Source organism: Sorex fumeus, unplaced genomic scaffold, assembly GCF_029834395.1.
Source record: "Sorex fumeus unplaced genomic scaffold, SorFum_2.1 ptg000122l, whole genome shotgun sequence".
NCBI lineage: Eukaryota > Metazoa > Chordata > Mammalia > Eulipotyphla > Soricidae > Sorex > Sorex fumeus.
Window position 1 is genome coordinate 2,714,422 of NW_026606179.1, and position 19,048 is coordinate 2,733,469.

The 19,048-nt window shown below is 45.2% G+C and overlaps 1 protein-coding gene across 2 annotated transcripts in view; it reads right to left on the minus strand.

Moving 5' to 3' along the window:
- TOP3A (DNA topoisomerase III alpha) overlaps window positions 1–19,048 on the minus strand; it is a 32,263-nt gene that overhangs the window by 3,197 nt on the left and 10,018 nt on the right. The window contains exons 4-16 of one of the 2 annotated variants that reach the window (XM_056137154.1): window positions 17,403–17,478; window positions 15,791–15,899; window positions 13,042–13,185; window positions 12,715–12,885; window positions 12,161–12,261; window positions 10,599–10,673; window positions 9,093–9,175; window positions 7,153–7,360; window positions 3,824–4,009; window positions 3,508–3,637; window positions 2,154–2,267; window positions 1,887–2,052; window positions 646–789 (exon numbers count right to left, since the gene is read on the minus strand). In XM_056137154.1, coding sequence (XP_055993129.1) covers window positions 646–789; window positions 1,887–2,052; window positions 2,154–2,267; window positions 3,508–3,637; window positions 3,824–4,009; window positions 7,153–7,360; window positions 9,093–9,175; window positions 10,599–10,673; window positions 12,161–12,261; window positions 12,715–12,885; window positions 13,042–13,185; window positions 15,791–15,899; window positions 17,403–17,478 — 1,707 coding nt within the window. The remainder of the gene's footprint in view (window positions 1–645; window positions 790–1,886; window positions 2,053–2,153; window positions 2,268–3,507; window positions 3,638–3,823; window positions 4,010–7,152; window positions 7,361–9,092; window positions 9,176–10,598; window positions 10,674–12,160; window positions 12,262–12,714; window positions 12,886–13,041; window positions 13,186–15,790; window positions 15,900–17,402; window positions 17,479–19,048) is intronic. The other variant, XM_056137155.1, reaches the window with a different exon arrangement.

Genomic DNA, 19,048 nt, shown 5'->3' on the forward strand with positions numbered 1-19,048 from the left:
CAACCACCACCCGGCCGAGGACTCTGCTCAGGCTCCAGGTTCTTCCTGCATCTTCCCTTACTTCTACCTCACGACAACCCTGGTGGAGGCCACAACTGCCCAAAGTCTACCGTAGGCTTGGAGAACTCAGGAAACTTGCCTGAGGAGGGATGGACAAACCACCTGAATCTGGAGTGCTAGCTTTCCGCCATTCATCACACACTGGGTGGGAGGTGATCCACAGGAGTCATGGCCCCGGGTGACATCTGAACTCCCCGAGTGCCTCACACCCCCAAACCAGGCCCCTGCGTATCTCCACACTGAATCCTGGGCTGGGAGCCGCGGACTCCCCATAAACACATGCAGCCCAAGGATGGCTGCCCCACGAGCCAGAGGCAGAGACCCGAGCCCCAGCACCACTGGGATCTCCAGCACCACCAGAGCGCATGCTCACTGGAGCCGCAGCTGACATGTCATCCCCCCACCCCCACCCCCAGCTGCCGGGAAGTGGGAAGTAGTACTTCCCAGTTGCAGGCTTGGCAAGTGTGCACAGCTCCCAGCCACCCCAGCATACCAAAGACCAGGGAAGGTGACAAGAGTGACACAGACGTGAAGGACATGTTCTGCCAAGGGGTTTGGCAGGGGTCACAGGAGCCAGGAACTGACCCGCCGTTCTTCTTGGTCTTGAGGACCATGTCCTTGCCACACTGTGGACACTTCCTGATGGGCTCCGGCATGGTTGGGTAGAAGGTTTCTTGTGGGGTCACTTCTACCCCATCCCCAAAGTACTGAGACAGAGCTTCATCCAATCTGAATAAACAACAAAATATTGGAAAGGTTTTTCCCTGCCCTCCACACTGATGTGAACTTGGGGGGGGGGGGGGGAGGGGTAGGTGCTGGCTGATACCTGATACCAAAAAAGAGACAGAGGTGAGTTGGCCAAGACCTGATTCTCTCTGCAGCACCAAGTAGCCCCCTGTGCTGTTCATTTAAGGTCACTGCACCCTAATGAACTAAACCATGTACACACTCCTGAAGCGTCTGGGTTTGTAAGTAAGCTAGTACTTATTTTGGGGCGATGGAGAGACAGTACAGGGGTGAAAGCGCTTGCCTTGCATGGAGTCAACCCAGGTTTGATGCCGGTACCACATATTAGCTTTGAACCCCATCAGAAAAGTAAGCTCTGAGCACCAATGGGTGTGGCCCCCAAATGCAAAAATAAATCCATTAACATTTCTTTTTCACAAAGGTACAGGTAGGAAACCTGTTATAACTAACATAACATATTGGCTGCATGTTAAATAGCCACTTCAAAGTACTCAAGAGAACATGAGCAGACACCAGCACCTGAGGCCAAGACCCTGCTGCCTCCCAAACTCCCTGGGGAGCACCCAGAGAACAGCCTTTCTAAGGCTTTTCTCCTTTGTTGTCTGGGGACCCCATGTCCTGGGTCAGAGAGGATCACTGTGGCTTGTGCACAGCCCTGGGGACTAAGCTCCAGCTCTTACACTTACCCTAGGGCTTTCCGAGTGACTCTCCCACCCTCCTGGGCCTTCTTACCAGGGGCCATGAGTGGCAATGTGGGAGCACCAGGACCCTGAGCTCACAACCTACATTAGGCGCCCCAAACCACTGAACCACTTCCCAGGCTCCCGGAGCAGATGGTTCTAATTCCAGTCCAACTGAACTCAATAAAAAGGAACCCACAAATCCCAGGAGGAGCACCTGCAGGGGAGGAGCTGGCCATGGGCAGTCCTGCCAGGTGAGGAAGCTGACTGCATCCCACAGGCTCTGAGTGGAGACCAACCGAGTATCACCTTGTGGCGAGTCTCTCCCAGTTAGAGACGTGCTATGGTCAGGGGCTCAGAACCAACTGAGGTGCATAGGAGAGCGGGGCCTGCACTTACTTCTTCGCTTTTGCCACTGCCTCAATGAAAACCTGCTTGTATTTCTGGACCTGCTGCCTTAGAACCACAAACTTGTCCTTCTTCCCCTCACAGATGAGCTTCAGATCAGCTTCCAGCTCAGCTCGGAGGTCAGGCTTCGACATCTCATAGCCCATAGAATCGTAACCTGCAGGGCAAAGAGCAGAGCTGTCCGGTCAGGAAGATGCCCTCAAAGCATGGCCCTCCACTTCCCCCCCGACTGCCCATGAGGGGCTCCCTCATCCTTACCTTCCACGAGCCCCATGCCTAGGTGCCCCGGGAGAAAGCGCTTATCTGGAGTGAGCCCCACATACATCCGGGCCTTGATGGTCTCAATGTGCTCAGCATGAGTGGCATCGGTACCTAGAAGCCACCTCAGATTAGTAAGGTAAACTCAGAGTGATCCCCCAGGTGTCCCTGACTCATCTCCACAGTCACCTCCTATTACAGGTGAGGCACCTGCAGGGGAGCCAGGCAGAACCCTCAGTGTGTCCTCACCACGCTCCCAACCACTTCCACTTGCGTTGCCAGTTACACTCTCAAATTCTTGCCTGAAGTTTTTCTCCTTGGGTAGGAGTGAAAATACAGCAGGTAGGGCACTTGCCTTGCATGTGGATGACCCGAGTTCAATCCCTGGCATTCCCATGGGGTAACTCCTGAGCACTGCCCGGTGTGAACCAAGAAACAAAATATGAAAGAAAAAAACAAAGCTAAAAGTCTGTCGCCCCTGGCTCACAGCAGGGGTAACAAATTCTGACCCCAACAGGGGGCTGGCATGTAGCAAGTGAGTGCTGAGTGGGAGCCACTGAGATGCCTACAGGAAACTGAAGCCACTCAGAGTCAGGCAGCAATGCCACGTCAGCGAGTTCAAACCTCCTGAATTTCCAAAAGGTACTTGGCATTTACAAAAAACTGTTCAGGTTTTCAATGTTGGGGCTTTTTTAAAACTCAAGGGCTGGAGAGAGTACAGGGCTAAGGCACTTGATCAGTATGTGGTCGACCCCAGTGTGATCCCCAGAAACATATAAAAGGTCCTGAGCATAGTCAGAAAGACCAACTCCAGGGCACAGAGAGAGGAAGAACATCAACTGTGGAGTTATTAATGCATGCACAAGAGCTGGGGGATGTGACTCACTGGCAGAGTATTTTTCTTACAGGTTTGAGACCCAAGGTTTAATTCAATCCCTGGCATTGCCCAAACAAAATAAACAAACAACCCCCTCCCGCCCCCCCACACACATATTTTGTGACCTCAGATAGTAGATTGTTGTTATTCTTCATTTTCTGGTTTCTGGGCCATACCCAAAAGAGCTCAGGGCCTATTCCTGACTCTGTGCTCAGGGATCACTCTTGGTGGGGCTCAAAAAACTTTATGGGGTGCTGAGATTGAGCCTGGGTCGGCCACATCCAAGGCAAGCCACTACCCTTTGCACAATCTCTCTGGTCCCAGAGAGTAGGTTTGTAACTTCTCTAGTCTCATCTCAGCTATGAAGGTCCCAGGAGAATATAACACTGGGCTTGAGTGGTGGAGAACAGAGAAACAGTGCCTGGCACATACTGAATGCTCAAGAGCTGCTAGTTACCATGATGATGGGCCACTGACCGATGCCATGCTTTTCCATGAGGGCAATAAGGTCTGCCTCAGTGAGCAGCTGCGGGGGACTGGTCTCCCCATCCACCATCTCCACAGTGCTGGGCTGAAAGCAGGAGCCTTTCTCATAGACAGGCAGGGTCTACAAAGAGTAGCAGAAGCATTGGTGGAAACACTACCATGACACCCAGCAAAACCCAACCTCCCTTTCAGGAACAAGGCTCCGCCTCAAGATGGCACAAAGCCCAGAATACTATCAGCTTCTTCTCTCCCTGAGACTCAGGGGTGAGACATGAACCCCAGCCCAAGAAGGCCAACAATTAATCACCTTGTCACTCCAGTGATCATACGGATACACATCTAGGTAGTTTCGGGCCAGGATCATGAGGCCATGGGCTACAAAGCGTTCCTGGGCAATGTCTATCTCCACAGTGGTCTCCTGTCCCTGAGCATCCTGGGAGCAGCAAGCCAGGAAATGGCGGACAATAAATTCATAAAGTCGTTGTTCATCACCCTATGAAGAAGAAGAAAAAAGACTGAGATTCCCTCTCAAGAATCATACATCATTCACTGTCCAGATTTATAATCTGTTTTGTGCCAATGTTCAGCTGCACATTCTCCAAAGATAAGGTACTTCGCTGCCATGGCTGCTTCCACTCACTTAGACCAAAAGGTTAATCTTCTGTGCTTTTTTCGGTTGAGGCTTAATGACATTCACAATTCTAATCCAAGAGAAGCAAGGGAGCTATTTTGTCCTCAAGAATGGTAAGTGGTTCTTTGGACATAAACCCAAATGGGGAAGAATATGAGAAAAAGTTAAAGCTATCAAGAGATCCCTTTTATGGATATACAAAGTACTGGTTGAACTCCACAAGAAGAAAACATCCAACCCCATCAAAAAATGGGCGATGAAATGAATAGAAACTTTCTCAAAGAAGAAATCCGAATGGCTAAAAGGCACATGAGAAAATGCTCCACATCATTAATCATCAGGGAGATGCAGATCAGAACCACAATGAGATATCATTTCACACCTCAAAGACAGGCCCACATCCACAAGAACAAAAGCAACTGGTGCTGGCGCAGATGTGGCGAGAAAGGGACCCTCCTTCACTGTTGGTGGGAATACCGACTGGTTCAGTCCTTTTGTAAAACAGTATGGACGATTCTCAAAAAATTAGAAATTGAGCTCCCATTTGACCCAGCAATACCACTCCTGGGAATATATCCCAGAGAGGCAAAAAAGTATAGTCGAAGTGACATCTGCACTTGCTTGTTCATTGCAGCACTGTTTACAATAGCCAGAATCTGGAAAAAACCTGAGTGCCCAAGAACAGATAACTGGTTAAAGAAACTTTGGTACATTTACACAATGGAGTACTATGTAGCTGTTAGAAAAGAAGAAAGTCATGAAATTTACATACAAGTGGTACTTCATGGAAAGTATCATGTTTAGCAAAATGACTCAGAAAGAAAGAGATAGACATAGAAAGATTGCATTCATCTGGGGAATATAAAATAACAAAATAGGAGACTAACACCCAAAAATGGCCGAGATTAGTACCAGGAATCTTACTCCATGGCTTGGAGGCCAGCCACACATGCTAGGGGAAAAGGGAGCTCAGATAGAGAAGGGAGAACCAAATAAAGGTTGGGAGGATCCTCCCAGGATGGGAGAAGCATGCTGAAAGTAGACTGTAGACCAAACATGATTGCCACTCATTGCCTCTTTTGCAAACCACAACACCCAATAGGAGAGAGAGAACAAAAGGGAATGCCCTGCCACAGAGGCAGGGTGCGATGGGGGAGTGACGGGTGGGAGGGATACTGGGATCCGTGGTGGTGGGAAATGGGCACTGGTGGAGGGATGGGTATTTGATCATTGTATAATTGAAACCCAAGCACAAAAATTTGTAAGTCTACAACTGTACCTCATGGTGTCTCACTTATAAAAATTAAAATTAAAAAAAAAGATCCCTTTTATGTAGAAAAGCAGGTTAACTAGAAATACTAAATATATAAGAAGCCGCAGACAACTTCATGAACATAGATTGGATTTATAAGAATTTTCTGCCAAGTGATAGTACAGCAGATAAGGTACTTATCTTTCACGTGGCTGTCCTGGGTTCGTCCAAGGTATCCCCTATAGTTCCCAAACCTGCTAGGGGTGATTCCAGCAGAGCTAGGAGCAACTCCTGAGCATAGCCAAGTGTGACCTCCAAATAAACAAAACAAATAATTCTCTGCCACTTAAGTAAATAGTAGGACTCAATCTATCGAAAGCCTACTGAATATATGCTCTCACTTCCAATAATTCTCCTAAAATGCATCTGTTGTCTTTAGTCAGTGTGTCAGGGATCAAAGCCAGGAACTCACAAGTGGAAGGCAAGAGCTCCACTGCTGAGTCACATCCCTGCCTCTATGTATACAAATGTTAACCAAACTACATCGCACTCAAGGAAGTTACAAACAATCTTACTATCAGATCTGGCACAGTGGTTTATGGTATATAATGAACATACTACAGTTAACATAATGTAACAATCTATGCTTTAAAGTATTTTAGCATACAGCGAAATATTTTATAATATAAAATGGGAAAAAAGTAGATTATAAAGTGAGGGTTATAATTTTATTTAAGAGTCATATACATGCTCTTGTAGAGTTGAGAGTAGAGGCAATTTTTTTCTTCTTTATAAGATTTAGTATATTCCACATTGCCTAAAATGAGCAAGTAATGCTTTGTTTGTTTTTGTTTGGGGGCCATACCCAGCAGTATTCAGGGGACCATATGTGATGCCAAGGACTGAGGTTGGGTTGGCTGCATGCAAGACAAGGGCCTTACCTACTGTACTATCATTCCAGCACCTATACTGCTTTTTTGTCTGGTCTTGTTTTGGGGCGCTACCTAGCTATGCTCAGGGCTACCTGGCTCTCAGGAATCACTCCTGGTGAGCTCGGGTTGGGTGAGTGTAAGTACACCTTACCCACAGTACTCTCTCTCTGTGCCCCTGAACATTAATGCTCTTTATCTTTGGATGGGTGGGTGCTGGGATAAACATAGTTAGCTATGCTTAGGGCTTACTCCTGGTGGGCTCAGGAGACCGTATGGTATACTAGAGCAGAACACATGTCAGCTGTGAGCAAAGCAAGCACCTTACCAGCAGTACTACCGCTCCAGTCCTGAAGATGTAATGCTTTAAAAGAGCACCAGAGAGACAGGACAGAGATTAAGGTAGCTGTGCTGCATATGGCTGACCCCAGCTTGATCCCTGAAACTGTTATGGTTCCGACTACCACTAAGAGTAACCCCTGAGCCAGAAGGAAGCCCTGATCATCACCTGCCCAGCTTACCCCTGAAAAAAATAAGGAACAATGCAGAACATTAATAGTAAAAAAAAAAAAAAATCACAAATCTTCACTCTGTAATGATCTACCAATGTAAAACAAGCTAAAAGCCCCCAGCCCTTTTTCACCAAAGCTGAGCATTGAGTATTAGATCCTGAAAGACTGTTACATGCAACTTTGACACCAACTTCCCTAAACTGGAAACAATTTCTCAAACTGACTCAGTCCTTAAAAGAAGAGCCCAGGAAGAACAGTCAAACGCTCTTCCTGCCCTCTCCTCTTCCTCTTAGGTCCAGCCAGGAAACCAACCTGCAAGTTGCTGGCATACTTGGTGGGGTGGATAGGAGGGTGAGCTTGGTCCGACTTGTTTCCATTGCGTGGGGTGGGTCCACCCCGCTCTAGAATACTCTGGGCAAAGGCCCCCCAGCGTGGATCTGGGGTCTGCTGCTCCACCAGCACTGCCAGGTTTAAGTCTTTGGGGAAAATGTTCGTTTCAGTTCGGGGATAACTGATGTACCTAAAGCAAATGCAAAAAATAAAAGGGAAAGAAATTATTTGACTAAGTCTTTACCTCATGCCATCTGAAATGACCCATCTGACCTACGCAATTCAGAAAAGACGTGAAGCGTAGCCCCAACTGGAATGAAAAGCAGCAGGGTGTCCTGCAAGGACACTCAAAGTACAGATGAGTGGGCGGCGGGAGAGGACATGCATGCCATGAGGCTCAGAGCTCCCTGCAGGTGTGGGCCCCAGGCAAGCTCCCAGCCCTCTCCCTGACAGAGGGGGACAACATCCCTGGGCCAGAGATGAGCCTCATGGCCCCAACAACTCCAGCACTATGGGCTTCAAGGACCGCCCTTTATTAAAAGTATAGAAAGGACAAAAAACAATAATGTGGATCCGACATATAGTTTTAAGTGTTCCACTAATTACTTGAAAACTAAAAGGTTCACCTCCATTCTTTTAACAGATGTTCCAAAAAACCAGCATATTTTCCACATACAGCACTTCCCAATCTGAACCACCCAGATTTATTTTAGTTTTTTTTTTTTGAAGGACATAATTTTGACAGATTTACTTTCATAGAACAATTGGTCCCATTCCTCCCATTATTTTTTATTACTTCTCCTTTACTGTATTTGGGCTGTTTTGCCAATATTTATTTTATTTATTTTTTGGCTTTTTTGGTCACATCCTGCAATGCAAAGGGGTTACTCCTGGCTTTGCACTCAGGAATTACTTCGGCAATGCTCAGGGGACCATATGGGATACTGTTGGCCGTGTGCAAGGCAAACGCCCTACCTGCTGTACTATTCTAGTATCTTTAAAAAAAAAAAAATCACTGAAGAATAAATATTATCAAACTAAAATTTATTCAATTGGTACATGCTGCTTTTTTATTCCTGTTCATAAAAAAATGTCATTATTACATTGCATTTTTACAGGACCTTGTCATAGCATGGATCAAATAAATATTTCTTTCAGTATCTCACTCTCCTTTTGAATTTTAATTCTTAGAAGGAAGGGAATATTTTAGTTTTGCTGAAGCTACACCCAGCAGTGCTCAGGTTTATTCTTAGTTCTGCACTTAGGGGCTGCTTCTGATAGGGATTAGGGAACCTTATGGGGTTCTAGAGAATTAAACCCGGGTAGGCTGTGTGGAAGGCAAATGCCTTCCCACTGAACTAACTCCCCAAACCCTGAAAAACCTAAATTTAAGTGCTCAATTGTTATATATGGAAAATAGCTGCCACACTGGTCAGCACAGAACAAGGTCACTGAACGGCACAGGAAAAACTGATGACAGACTAACATTCCCAAAGGTGCCACCTGCCACCTTCCAGAGCTCTGGAGGGCTGTGGAGGAATAAAAAAAAAAGATCTGAATTTTTCTCTGGACTTCTGGTGGGGGGTGGGGCACATTTGGTGATGCTCACGGGGTTACTATTGGCTCTGTACTCAAGGAATTACTCCTAGTAATGATTAGGGGACTACATGGGATGTTAGGTCACATGCAAAGCAAGTGCCTTACCTGCTGTACTATTGCTCCGGCCCCTGGGCTTCTATTTTAAGGAGAGTAAGTGACTTTGAAATACCTTTTTCATATCAGAGAAGAGAAGCCAAGACCAAAATTCTATTTCAGAACTCTGGTGATAGCTAGACAGAGTGTTTTCCCTAAGCTCTAGTTCTTCGGTATTTCATTCTGGTAGAAAATGTCTAAAATTCTATGACCCAATATGGAATATTTACCCTTGAGTGTAGAGCTTCTCAGCAATCTTCATGGTTTCTTTGGCATTTATTCTCAGCTTTCGAGAAGCCAGTTTCTCAAGCTCCTGGTAAATGAGCCAATAAGCATGTCAGAGAGCAGAGTGAGTGTTTGGGCACAACACAAACACACAATGCACATCTTCACAGTCTCTGTGGAGTCCAAATTACCTGGGTCTGCCAGGAAATTAGCTCCCAGCTCACTGGTATTTAGAATAACGAGAAGAAGCAAGGCTCACCTGGGAAAGTAAGCAGATTTGCCACCCCAAGTTCCAGGGTTCAGGGTGAAAAAAAGTCCAGAAAACTGCATTATTCTCATGAGCAGTCAGTATATTCATTCTAACACAGGCAATCAGAAACCGTGTTTTGGGAACACCATCCATGTTCCAGTTAATTCCCCTGAATGTTTAATACTTGATATGTAAGTTGCTGAGAGGCCTCCTGGGAGACTGATGGCTTTCACCCCTCTGCCCTCAACATTTCCCACAGTGCTGCGGACATCAAAGTAACTGGACGAAGGGAAACAAGCAAAATACTAATCTAGTTCTGAAGTCAATCCACAGTTCCTCCTCATTACCCCTTCACTCACATGCACACATGAACAGAAACACACACACGCACAGTATCTGATATAAAGTGTTCCTCCATATTTTCATCAAATGTTCTGTGTGGTAATCCCAGTAACATTTATACCCTGAATTTTCCTGCGAAGTGGTGACTATGAGTGGGCACTCCTACTTTGATTTGTTTCCCATAGGGGTCAAAAAAATTGAAGAGGCCTCATCCTATGATAGGCTGATAAAGCAGGTATTAAAGTGATGTTGACATGGGCTGGAGAGATAGTACAGGGATAAAGGCATGCTGCCTCTTCACGTGGCCAACCCGTCTGATCCCCAGCACTGGGCAACGACTGGAGCAATCTCCATGCCCCAAAGTGGGAGCAGCCACTACTTTAGTGAAAAATAAATCTGAAAAAATGGAAAGACATCGAGACTATATTGGTTATACTGGACAGCAAGAGGACAGATGATTTATCTTTCCCTTTCCTCCCAAATCCCAATATTAGATTTGGGGCGGAGGGGGGAGGGTAGGCTCTGGGGCTTATGCGATGTTCAGTGGGTAGGGTGCCTGCCTTGCATTTGGTCAGCACAGGTTTCATCCTGGCACCCCAAATGGCCCGCCAAGCATACCAGGAGTGACCCGAGTATGGCTTGGTGTGGCCCAAACACAAAAATGAAATCAACCAAAAAAGGAGGCCAGGGATATGGCTCAGTGGTCAAGTGTGAGATTTAGGATTCAGTCCCTAGCACTGAAAATCAGCAACAAAGCATGAAGAGGAGGCAAAGGCTTGTATTTGGGGGTTTCTGCTTTTCCCAAGCACTTTCCTGAGTGGGGCCTGTGACACTGATGCCTCTTGCCACCACAGTCTGGAACAATGGAAAGTCAGGGTTGCTGAGGACTGTTGCCATCCGCTATCTGGAAGGAACCTACCACAGTGTCCAAAGCTTGAGGCCTCCACTTGCTCTTGGGCTTGGATCTCACATCCACCACAGTTGCCCTGGGATCCTACAAGTCAGGAAGAGCAGAGGTCACATTAACCTGTCACTACATCCTCGTGGGCTTCTCGGTGACTGCCCTCGTTCTTCACTGGCGGCAGAGGTTCTGCCCAGCCAAGATATAGGCCTTGGGACTGGCAGCCTGATGCCACCTCCCACCTCTCATACTGAGTCTTAGTGGGACAATTTTACATGTCTAAGGTGACTCCTTCCTCCCAGACAAACTGCAGCTTTATGGGGGAATCACAACTCTCACCAGCACTGTTAGGGCTAAATAAAATAACACAAAATAGAGTGCATAGCACAAAGCCTGTGATCAGTATTCCCTCTTAGCCAATCAATAATAAACTTGCCTTTGGGCTACAGCTGAAAAGCATAGCGAACTCACCAAACACAGAACTCAGAGTTTACTTATACTTTGTGTGTAGTCCCCGGTAAAGCAGCCATTCGTGTGCTGACTGACAGGAAGTGGCATCACAGAATGGACAACTGGTCGGAAGGTAGAAACTGGCCACCATGGCAAGGCCTCTTATGTCCACCAGAGTCCTCTTCCTGCACTCCTGCCTCCTAGACTACTCGCTATTCTTTCACCTTCATTTTATTTTCAGCCATTTACTGCTGATTGAAATCCATTTATGTTTAGTTTGTTACTTTTAACTTTCTAGATTTCCTTGCCTGACCAAAGGGAGAGAGGGCTGAACCAGATACTGTCTGAACTGCCCTGCTCCAGAAGTCTGTAATCTAAAGTGTTACAGTTAATGGTACATTGCTGTCAACTCTATTTCTTTTTTATTTGTTGGGGCCAACACCCAGCATTGCGTAGGCCTTACTTCTGGCTCTGCACTCAGGAATCACTCCTGGCAGAACTCTGGGTACCATATGGGATGCTGGGAACTGAACTTCAGTCAGTCACTTGCAAGCAAGCATCTCTCCAGTTCCTTGACTCGATTTCTAATTTTACCTAAGCTGACCTATTTGTTTCTGATTTTACCTACAAGTTCCACAAATCCTTTCCCTCCACATTTTTAGTGCCATTTTATGAGGTTTTTGCTTTACCAATTCCCCCAAGTAAGGTTCAACCAAGCAATCTTAAAGCTCAACCATGCAATCTTAAAGCTACACTTCAGAGGAAAAATGGGAGAGGCTCACCTCTTCCAACAGAAATGCTTGAGAAGTTGTTGAAGTTTTATTTTTTTAAATTTATTATTTTTTAAATTTTTATTAGTGAGACACCATGAGGTATAGTTGTAGACTTACAAATTTTTGTGCTTGGGTTTCAATTGTATAGTTGTTGAAGTTTCTAACCTGCATCATTAAAGGTTCGAAATATCTGGACAAAGATGGGGCTCAAGCAGAAGAGCACGTGGCATTCATGGGAGAACCTGGGTTTGCTACGCAGCACCATATAGCCCCAAGTACCACTGGATGTGACCCTGACAAAGCACTCAGCATCACTGCGTGTGTGGCCCCCACAACAAGTTCCAAAGTATTTCTTACCTCCATACACATCTGATAGAGAACAAGACACGCTGTGTGGTTAAAGAGACGATGTCTTTTCCAGTTGAATTCTACAGTTCCATCTCTGTGGTCATGAGTTACTATATTGAGGAAAGATGAGAATAAGAGAAGCCACAGGATAAGACAAATAGAAAAAAATATATTACGGTGAAATTTGAAAGAAAACAAAACAAAAAAGATTTGAAAAAAGAAAACAAAACAAACAGGATTCTGAGAATCAAAATGAGATGGGCTCAGGCTGGAGAGATAACACAACAAGTAGGGGTATTGCCCTGCACATGGCCAACCCAGGTTCGAATCCCAGCACACTACACAGCCTCCCAAGCACCACCAGGAGTTACCACTGAGCATTGCTGGTGACCCCAACTCCCGCTAAATAAATAAACAACAAATAAAGTTTCTAAAAAACGAGATGGGCTGAAAGGTGCAAGACTAACTTAAAGCAAAAAAGAGCCCCACTGATGCCATGCAGTGGTGCCCCTGTTATTCCCGAGCCTTGGGTTCCACCCCATAAACAACCTCAGCAGCCCTACCTTTAATTCTGTGAAAGATTTCTGGCACAAAAGCCTGAATGGCTTTGAACCGCTCCACCACAAACCCTAGAGTTGGAAACTGGCAGCTGCCGTAACTAATCAGCTGCTCTGCCAACACCTCGGGAAAAATCCTCTGCAGCCTCAGGGTCTGGAATCGAGTGAAGGCAGCACCTGGAAAGTGAGGTTGTGGGGAAAGAAAGAAGAAAAACTATGGATTGGAAGTCAAAGCTGGCTACACATAGAAACACAGAAACCTCACTTTTGGTTCCCCAACCCAATACCCCACGTGTCACATAAGCTGTCAAGAGTGTCAGCCTGGGTCCTCACCGATCCGCAGGTCCAACTCCTGCCTGACTTCCACAGCATCACTCACTCGCTGATCAGGCTCAGTGAGGTTTTCACAGGCTGTCTGTACAGCTCGGAGAGTGATCTCGGAGAAACGGGCTCTCAGCACATGCAGGCTGGGCTTCACTATGGAACAGAGCCGCGGCGTCAGTCACATCACTTTGCCTTTTCTAACAGAGGGTTTGCCTGGCTCTGCGTTGGGATGATCAGGATAGAACCCAGGTCCAATGCAAAGCATCACTTTACCACTGAACCAAATCCCTGGCCCAGGGGCTTGTTTTTCATAATTCTAGCTTCTTCCACTATGGGGGAGTGATCACATAACTGAACATTGGGGGTGGCAAAAAAATCTGGCAAGAGTAAATGGTTCTGTGGGGCTGGAGAGAGTTCAGTGAGTAGGTCTGTGCCCTGCACGCAGCTGATCTGAGTAGATCCCTGGCATCCCAGATGGTGCCCTGAGCGTCTACCAGGAGTCATCCCTGAGCAGAGAGCCAAGAGTAACTCCTGAACACAGCTGGGTATGGCCCCCAAATAAAAACCAAACAAACAAAAACCAGTAAAGTGTTCTGAAGGCAGACCAATCAAAATTTAATTCAAAATCAATGGCATGACAAATCTGAGTTGTTTTTGACGGCGCCCGCCCGTGCTACATTTCTTGGATGAAAGGGGCTGTGAAAGAAGTCTAAACAGAGTTGTCTTTTTCTTTTCCTTTTGAAGGGTGACAGGGTCTCCCAAAGCAAGGCAAGTACCCTACAGCTGAGTTACATTGAAGCCCTGATTTGAGCCACCCCGAAGAAAAACAAACCAGCTCAGGAATCCACAAGGTGTCCAAGTTTACCCCTGGGTTAAATTAAGACTCATCTACAAGGGAAACAGTCATCATCACTAAATTGAATGCTTTCCTAAGTAACAGTAGAGTCAATTTTATCCCATTGATTAAAATTCTCTTGATGTACCTTCTAAGACTTCAATCTCTCTCGCTCTCTCAGACTAGGATTTTCCAAAGAGGGTGACAGAGACCTTGAAGTTAGTGGGAATGGTGCCCTGGACCAAAGGGGAGGGTGAGCAGAAGCAGCCTGAAGTGACAGATCAAATACATTTGGAAACCTCTGTCTTAGAACTCTAGGGAGAAGCACAATGTCGTCTATGGGTAAATTTCATATCCTGTCACAGAAGTAACACAAGACAGACATACTGTCTCTGAAAGTCAATGTACTAAAACCTAGATTTCAGGAATTATTTTGGCTTTACACATGAAGATACATAAGAATCAAGAAAACATTCCTATCAAATTCTTTCTATTTCTTCATTTTGGGGGGCGGGGGGGTTGGGGCCACATGCAGCAGTGCAAGGGCTTATTCCTGGCTCTGCACTCAGGGATAATTTGTGGCGGGCTCAGAGGACCATGTGGAGCCCAGGGATCAAATTGGGTTTGTTATATGAAAGGTAAGCACCTTACCTGCTGTGCTATCTCTCCAGTCCCCATCACACACTTTCTGAAGGTTGAGAACAAGCTATGCACACTTTCTCTAAGTTACCTGAAATCATTAGTCCTGTACAAGCCATTAAAATTCACTCCAACCATTATTTACTAATGTTTAAGCACTGTGCAAAGAACATAGCAGACTAAACCAGGGCTGGAGCGATAGCACAACGGGTAGGGCATTTGCCTTGCATGCGGCCAACCCAGGTTCGATTCCCAGGATCCTATATGGTCCCCTGAGCACTGCCAGGAGTCATTCCTGAGTGCAGAGCCAGGAGTAACCCCTGTGCATCACCGGGCGTGACCCAGAAAGCCAAAATAAATAAATAAATAAATAAATAAATAAAAATAAAACAGAATAGCCTAGTAAGAATAGCTTAAGATGCCTGCCTTATGGAGGAGTGCTGACACATGGCTGAGTATACTTGATTCTAGCAGCCATATCTTCACCCTCCTCAGTGACACATGTGATTTCCAGTCACACAAAAGCCATGTGTGTGTGAGCAGCATAACTAACAGGGTGCAATCTCACAAAACAAAGATGCATGATAGTGCAGTTCCAAGAGGTGTCACCTGTGAGAGCAAGTGAGCACCAATAATCCCCAGCAAGCTCTACAACCAGAAGAAGTGTGTGAGCACCGCTAAAGATGTGACCCCAACAAGCATATAAGCAAGCACCATGGCCAAGCATGACAGCTGGTCACTGCAATAATGAAAGGAAAAGGAAATAAACCCACAAATTCTAAAATGACTCTTCATATTTTATGTACCGCATATACACTATTTTGTAAATATAAAACACAGTATCAACAAGTCTTATGATGGAGACGTTACTGGGCCCACTCGAGCAAATCAATGAACAACGGGAGGACCGTGACTGTGAAAATTTAAACAAAAGAAGGTATGAGTCCTTTTACTCAAGGTGCTGGCAACCTACTTGGGTCTGACACATTAGAAACCACAGGCCACAGGCCTTATGCCACTTGCTACCTCAGTCCTCATGCAGCTCTAGAAAGTGTATCAAACGGGTCCTTCAGATGAGGAAGTTGAGGCTCCCAAGGGTTTAGTGCCTTGCTCCAGGACTTAATGCTGATAAGACCCAGAAGAATTCAGGAGGATGAACGCACGGGGAAGATTATGCAGCCTCATCTTTCCCCCTTCCACCCCCTCTCCACCCCCCCACCCCATACACACAGAACCATCTACTTATGTGGTCCCAAAGGAAAACTCCCAAGTGGCATCACTTACCAGCCTTGCACACATGGATAATCTCAAAACCGATATTTTCCCCTTCTCTGTCACAGTCAGTCCAGATGACCAAGGCCTGACACTGCCGTGTCTCTCGTTCCAGAGTTTTCTAAAATTCCCAATGGGGAAAAATTAGTGAGAACACAATGCATAGCGCAACTACTTAAGACCTCTACACTACAAACTATCTGACTAAACATTACAGTATGCCTGCTTGCTTTCTTTGTTTCTTTCTTATAGTTTTATTCAAAGAAATTTAAAGAAATGTGAGGGGAGAGAAAGAGAGAGAGAGATACATGTTTAAGATAGAACATGAGTTTCTCCATAGCGGGGAAAAAGCCTCTGGGAGTAGGCTTAACAGTAAGGATGGTGAGGCCATTAATCCAATCTTCTAGCTAAGAACCAAACTCATTAATAACCCTTTAGAAGAATTGAGATTTCATAAAATTACGCCTGTGATGAAATCTAAAACTCAGCTCTGACAAGCACTTAAAATTAGTGGTTGGTAAGTCCCAGTTAATTTACTGTTTAATGACCTTCACACTTTTAGTCTCTTTACATAAATAAGCGATGAGAGGAAACAAATTTAACAACATGGTGATTGCTGGCATAATAATGAAGTTAAGACATGAACCAAAGCCAAGCCCATGTTTTTGACTCTGCTCCTTATCAAAACAACACTTCACACAAAAGGGATACCATTTTTCTAGTAGTCACCATCAGTGGCAGTAAAAACTCGGGAATGTTGGCTCTTAGCTATTATTCCTCAGGACAATTGGAACTTCATGTCCTGCTTCCAAGTAAAAACAAATTCACCCTCAGAATAACACAGAAGAGGTAGTGATAGTGCTTATATGAAAAGAGAAATAGGCTAATAACTATATTACTCTAGTATATACCTGCAGGAAAGGGTGGACTTATAGAAAATAGAAAAAACCAACATGACACATGTTTAAGACATGAAGTTCTGATCCTCGCCTTACAACTGAATTTGCTATGTGACCTGAGAAATCCCCTTTCTTACCAAAACAACAAACAAACAAAAAAACACCACCAAAACTTAGTCCTAGCATTTCTTTAAATAACTATCACTCAAGAAAGGCTTAATCCTTCTCCAGTTCCTATATTAATTTACATGGTCCCATTTATGAAACAGATTAAAAGAATATTTACCTATTGGTTTGGGGATCACACCAGCAGTGCTCAAGCTCTATTCCTAGTTCTGTGCTCAGGGATCACTCCTGGTGGTGCTTGGGGGGACCATATGCAGTATCAGGGATCAAACTGGGATTGGTGCATGCAAGGCAAGCACCTTAAATCTGTACTATCTCTCTGGCTCTGGGGGAAATCATTTGTTTGCTTGCATCCTGGGCCATAACCACTGGTACTCAAGGGAACAGAAAGGGCGGGGGACAAAACTGGGACTCTAGCATACAAAGTGTACACTCCAGCCCTTTGAGTCATCTCCCCAAACTGAGTAATAATTTTTAAATCATGAATCAAGACTGTGGAAAGCCTTACCTCTAAATTCTAATACACTAAAAATAAGAATCACTTAGTGCAATTATTTTGTGATTATGTCTAGAGTCAGATGTCTTCCAAAAAAGCCTACCTTGATGTCTACAAAATTCTCTGGACAATACTTTTCAATTTCTGCTTCAAAGAGAAAGAGAGGATTGCAGCTCTGCCTAGAGAAGAAACAAAACAAACAAAAAAAGATGCCTCAGCTCATGATGTAATGTCTTTCATTATTATTTTTTGGGAAGTGAGGGGGTCCACAACTGGTTGTGATTGGGGGCTACTCCTAGCTCAGTGCTCAGGAGTTGCTTCTGGCTGTGATTAGGGAATCATGCAATGCTAAGGAGAAACCAACGGTCCTGCATGGGAACATGTACTCTAACTCTCTGTCAGTGGCATTTTCCAGCTAATGCCGCCCATTTTCTATTTGTGTTTTTTTTTTCTTTTTGGGTCATACGCAGTGATGCTCAGGGGTTATTCCTGGCTCTGCACTCAGGAATTATTCCTGGCGGTGCTTGGGGGACCATATAGGATGCCGGGGACTGAACCCAGGTTGGCCGCGTGCAAGGCAAACGCTTTACCTGCTGTGCTATCACTCCGGCCCCATGTATGTGTTTTTTTATGGTTGTATGTGGTTGGGGCTCAGAGGTCACTCCTACTGTGTTCAGGAGTTGCTCCCGGTACCCTGGGCTGAATTCAGCCTCCTGCAGGCAATGCCAGGTTCAGCACATTAAGCTGTTTCTCCAACCCCAACTCTTCCATTTTAATGAGAAAGAATTTCTCCAGTACACCGTGTTCATAAACAGAAAAGGCTGGAATATTAAAAACAAGTCCCTGAAGAACAGGAAGGCAACTGTGAAAAAACAATAGACAAAAAAATCAGTAAGAATTTCCCAGAGTTGAGGATTATCAGCACTGAGATTCAAGAGGCTCAAAGGGTCCCAGTGAAAATAGACCCAATTTGGAAAACTCTAGGACACACTATACTCAAAAGGACAAAATCTGAAGATAGAGACAGAATATTGAATGCACCAAGATCAAAAAAGGAACTTAAAGGAAAACCTGTAAGACGTACAGTAGATCTATCAAATGAAACTCCACAAGGCCAAAGAATATGGAAAAATATAGTACAAAAACTCAGTGAACTGAACACCTCACCAAGAATACTCTATCCAGCTTAGATCATCATTCAGATTTGAAGTAACTATAGAAACCTTAATAAACAAACAAGAGCACAGGGAATTCATAGTCTTGAAACCAGTCTTAGAATTTTTTTTTTTTGCTTTTTGGGGTTACACCCAGTGATGCTTAGGGGTTATTCCTGGCTCTGCACTCAGGAATTACTCCTGGCAGTGCTTGGGGGACCATATGGGATGCCAGAGATCAAACCGGGGTCAGCAACGTGCAAGGCAAATGCCCTACTGGCTGTACTATTGCTCTGACCTTGGAACCAATTTTATAAGAAGCATTAAAAAGGCTTTTTTTTTTCATTTTTTATAATTTTATTTATTGAATTACAGTGAGAGCAGTTACAAAGCTTTGAGGTTTAAGTCTCGGTCATACAATGAAACACCCATCCCTTCGCCAGTGCCCATTCTCCACCACAAAAAACCCCAGTATATCCCCATCCCACATCCTCCCCCTACCTGTGGGGCAGATGATTTCCACATTACTCTCTCTCTACTTTGATCACATTAAATATTTTGACACCAGACACCAGACCCACCATTATTATTTGAG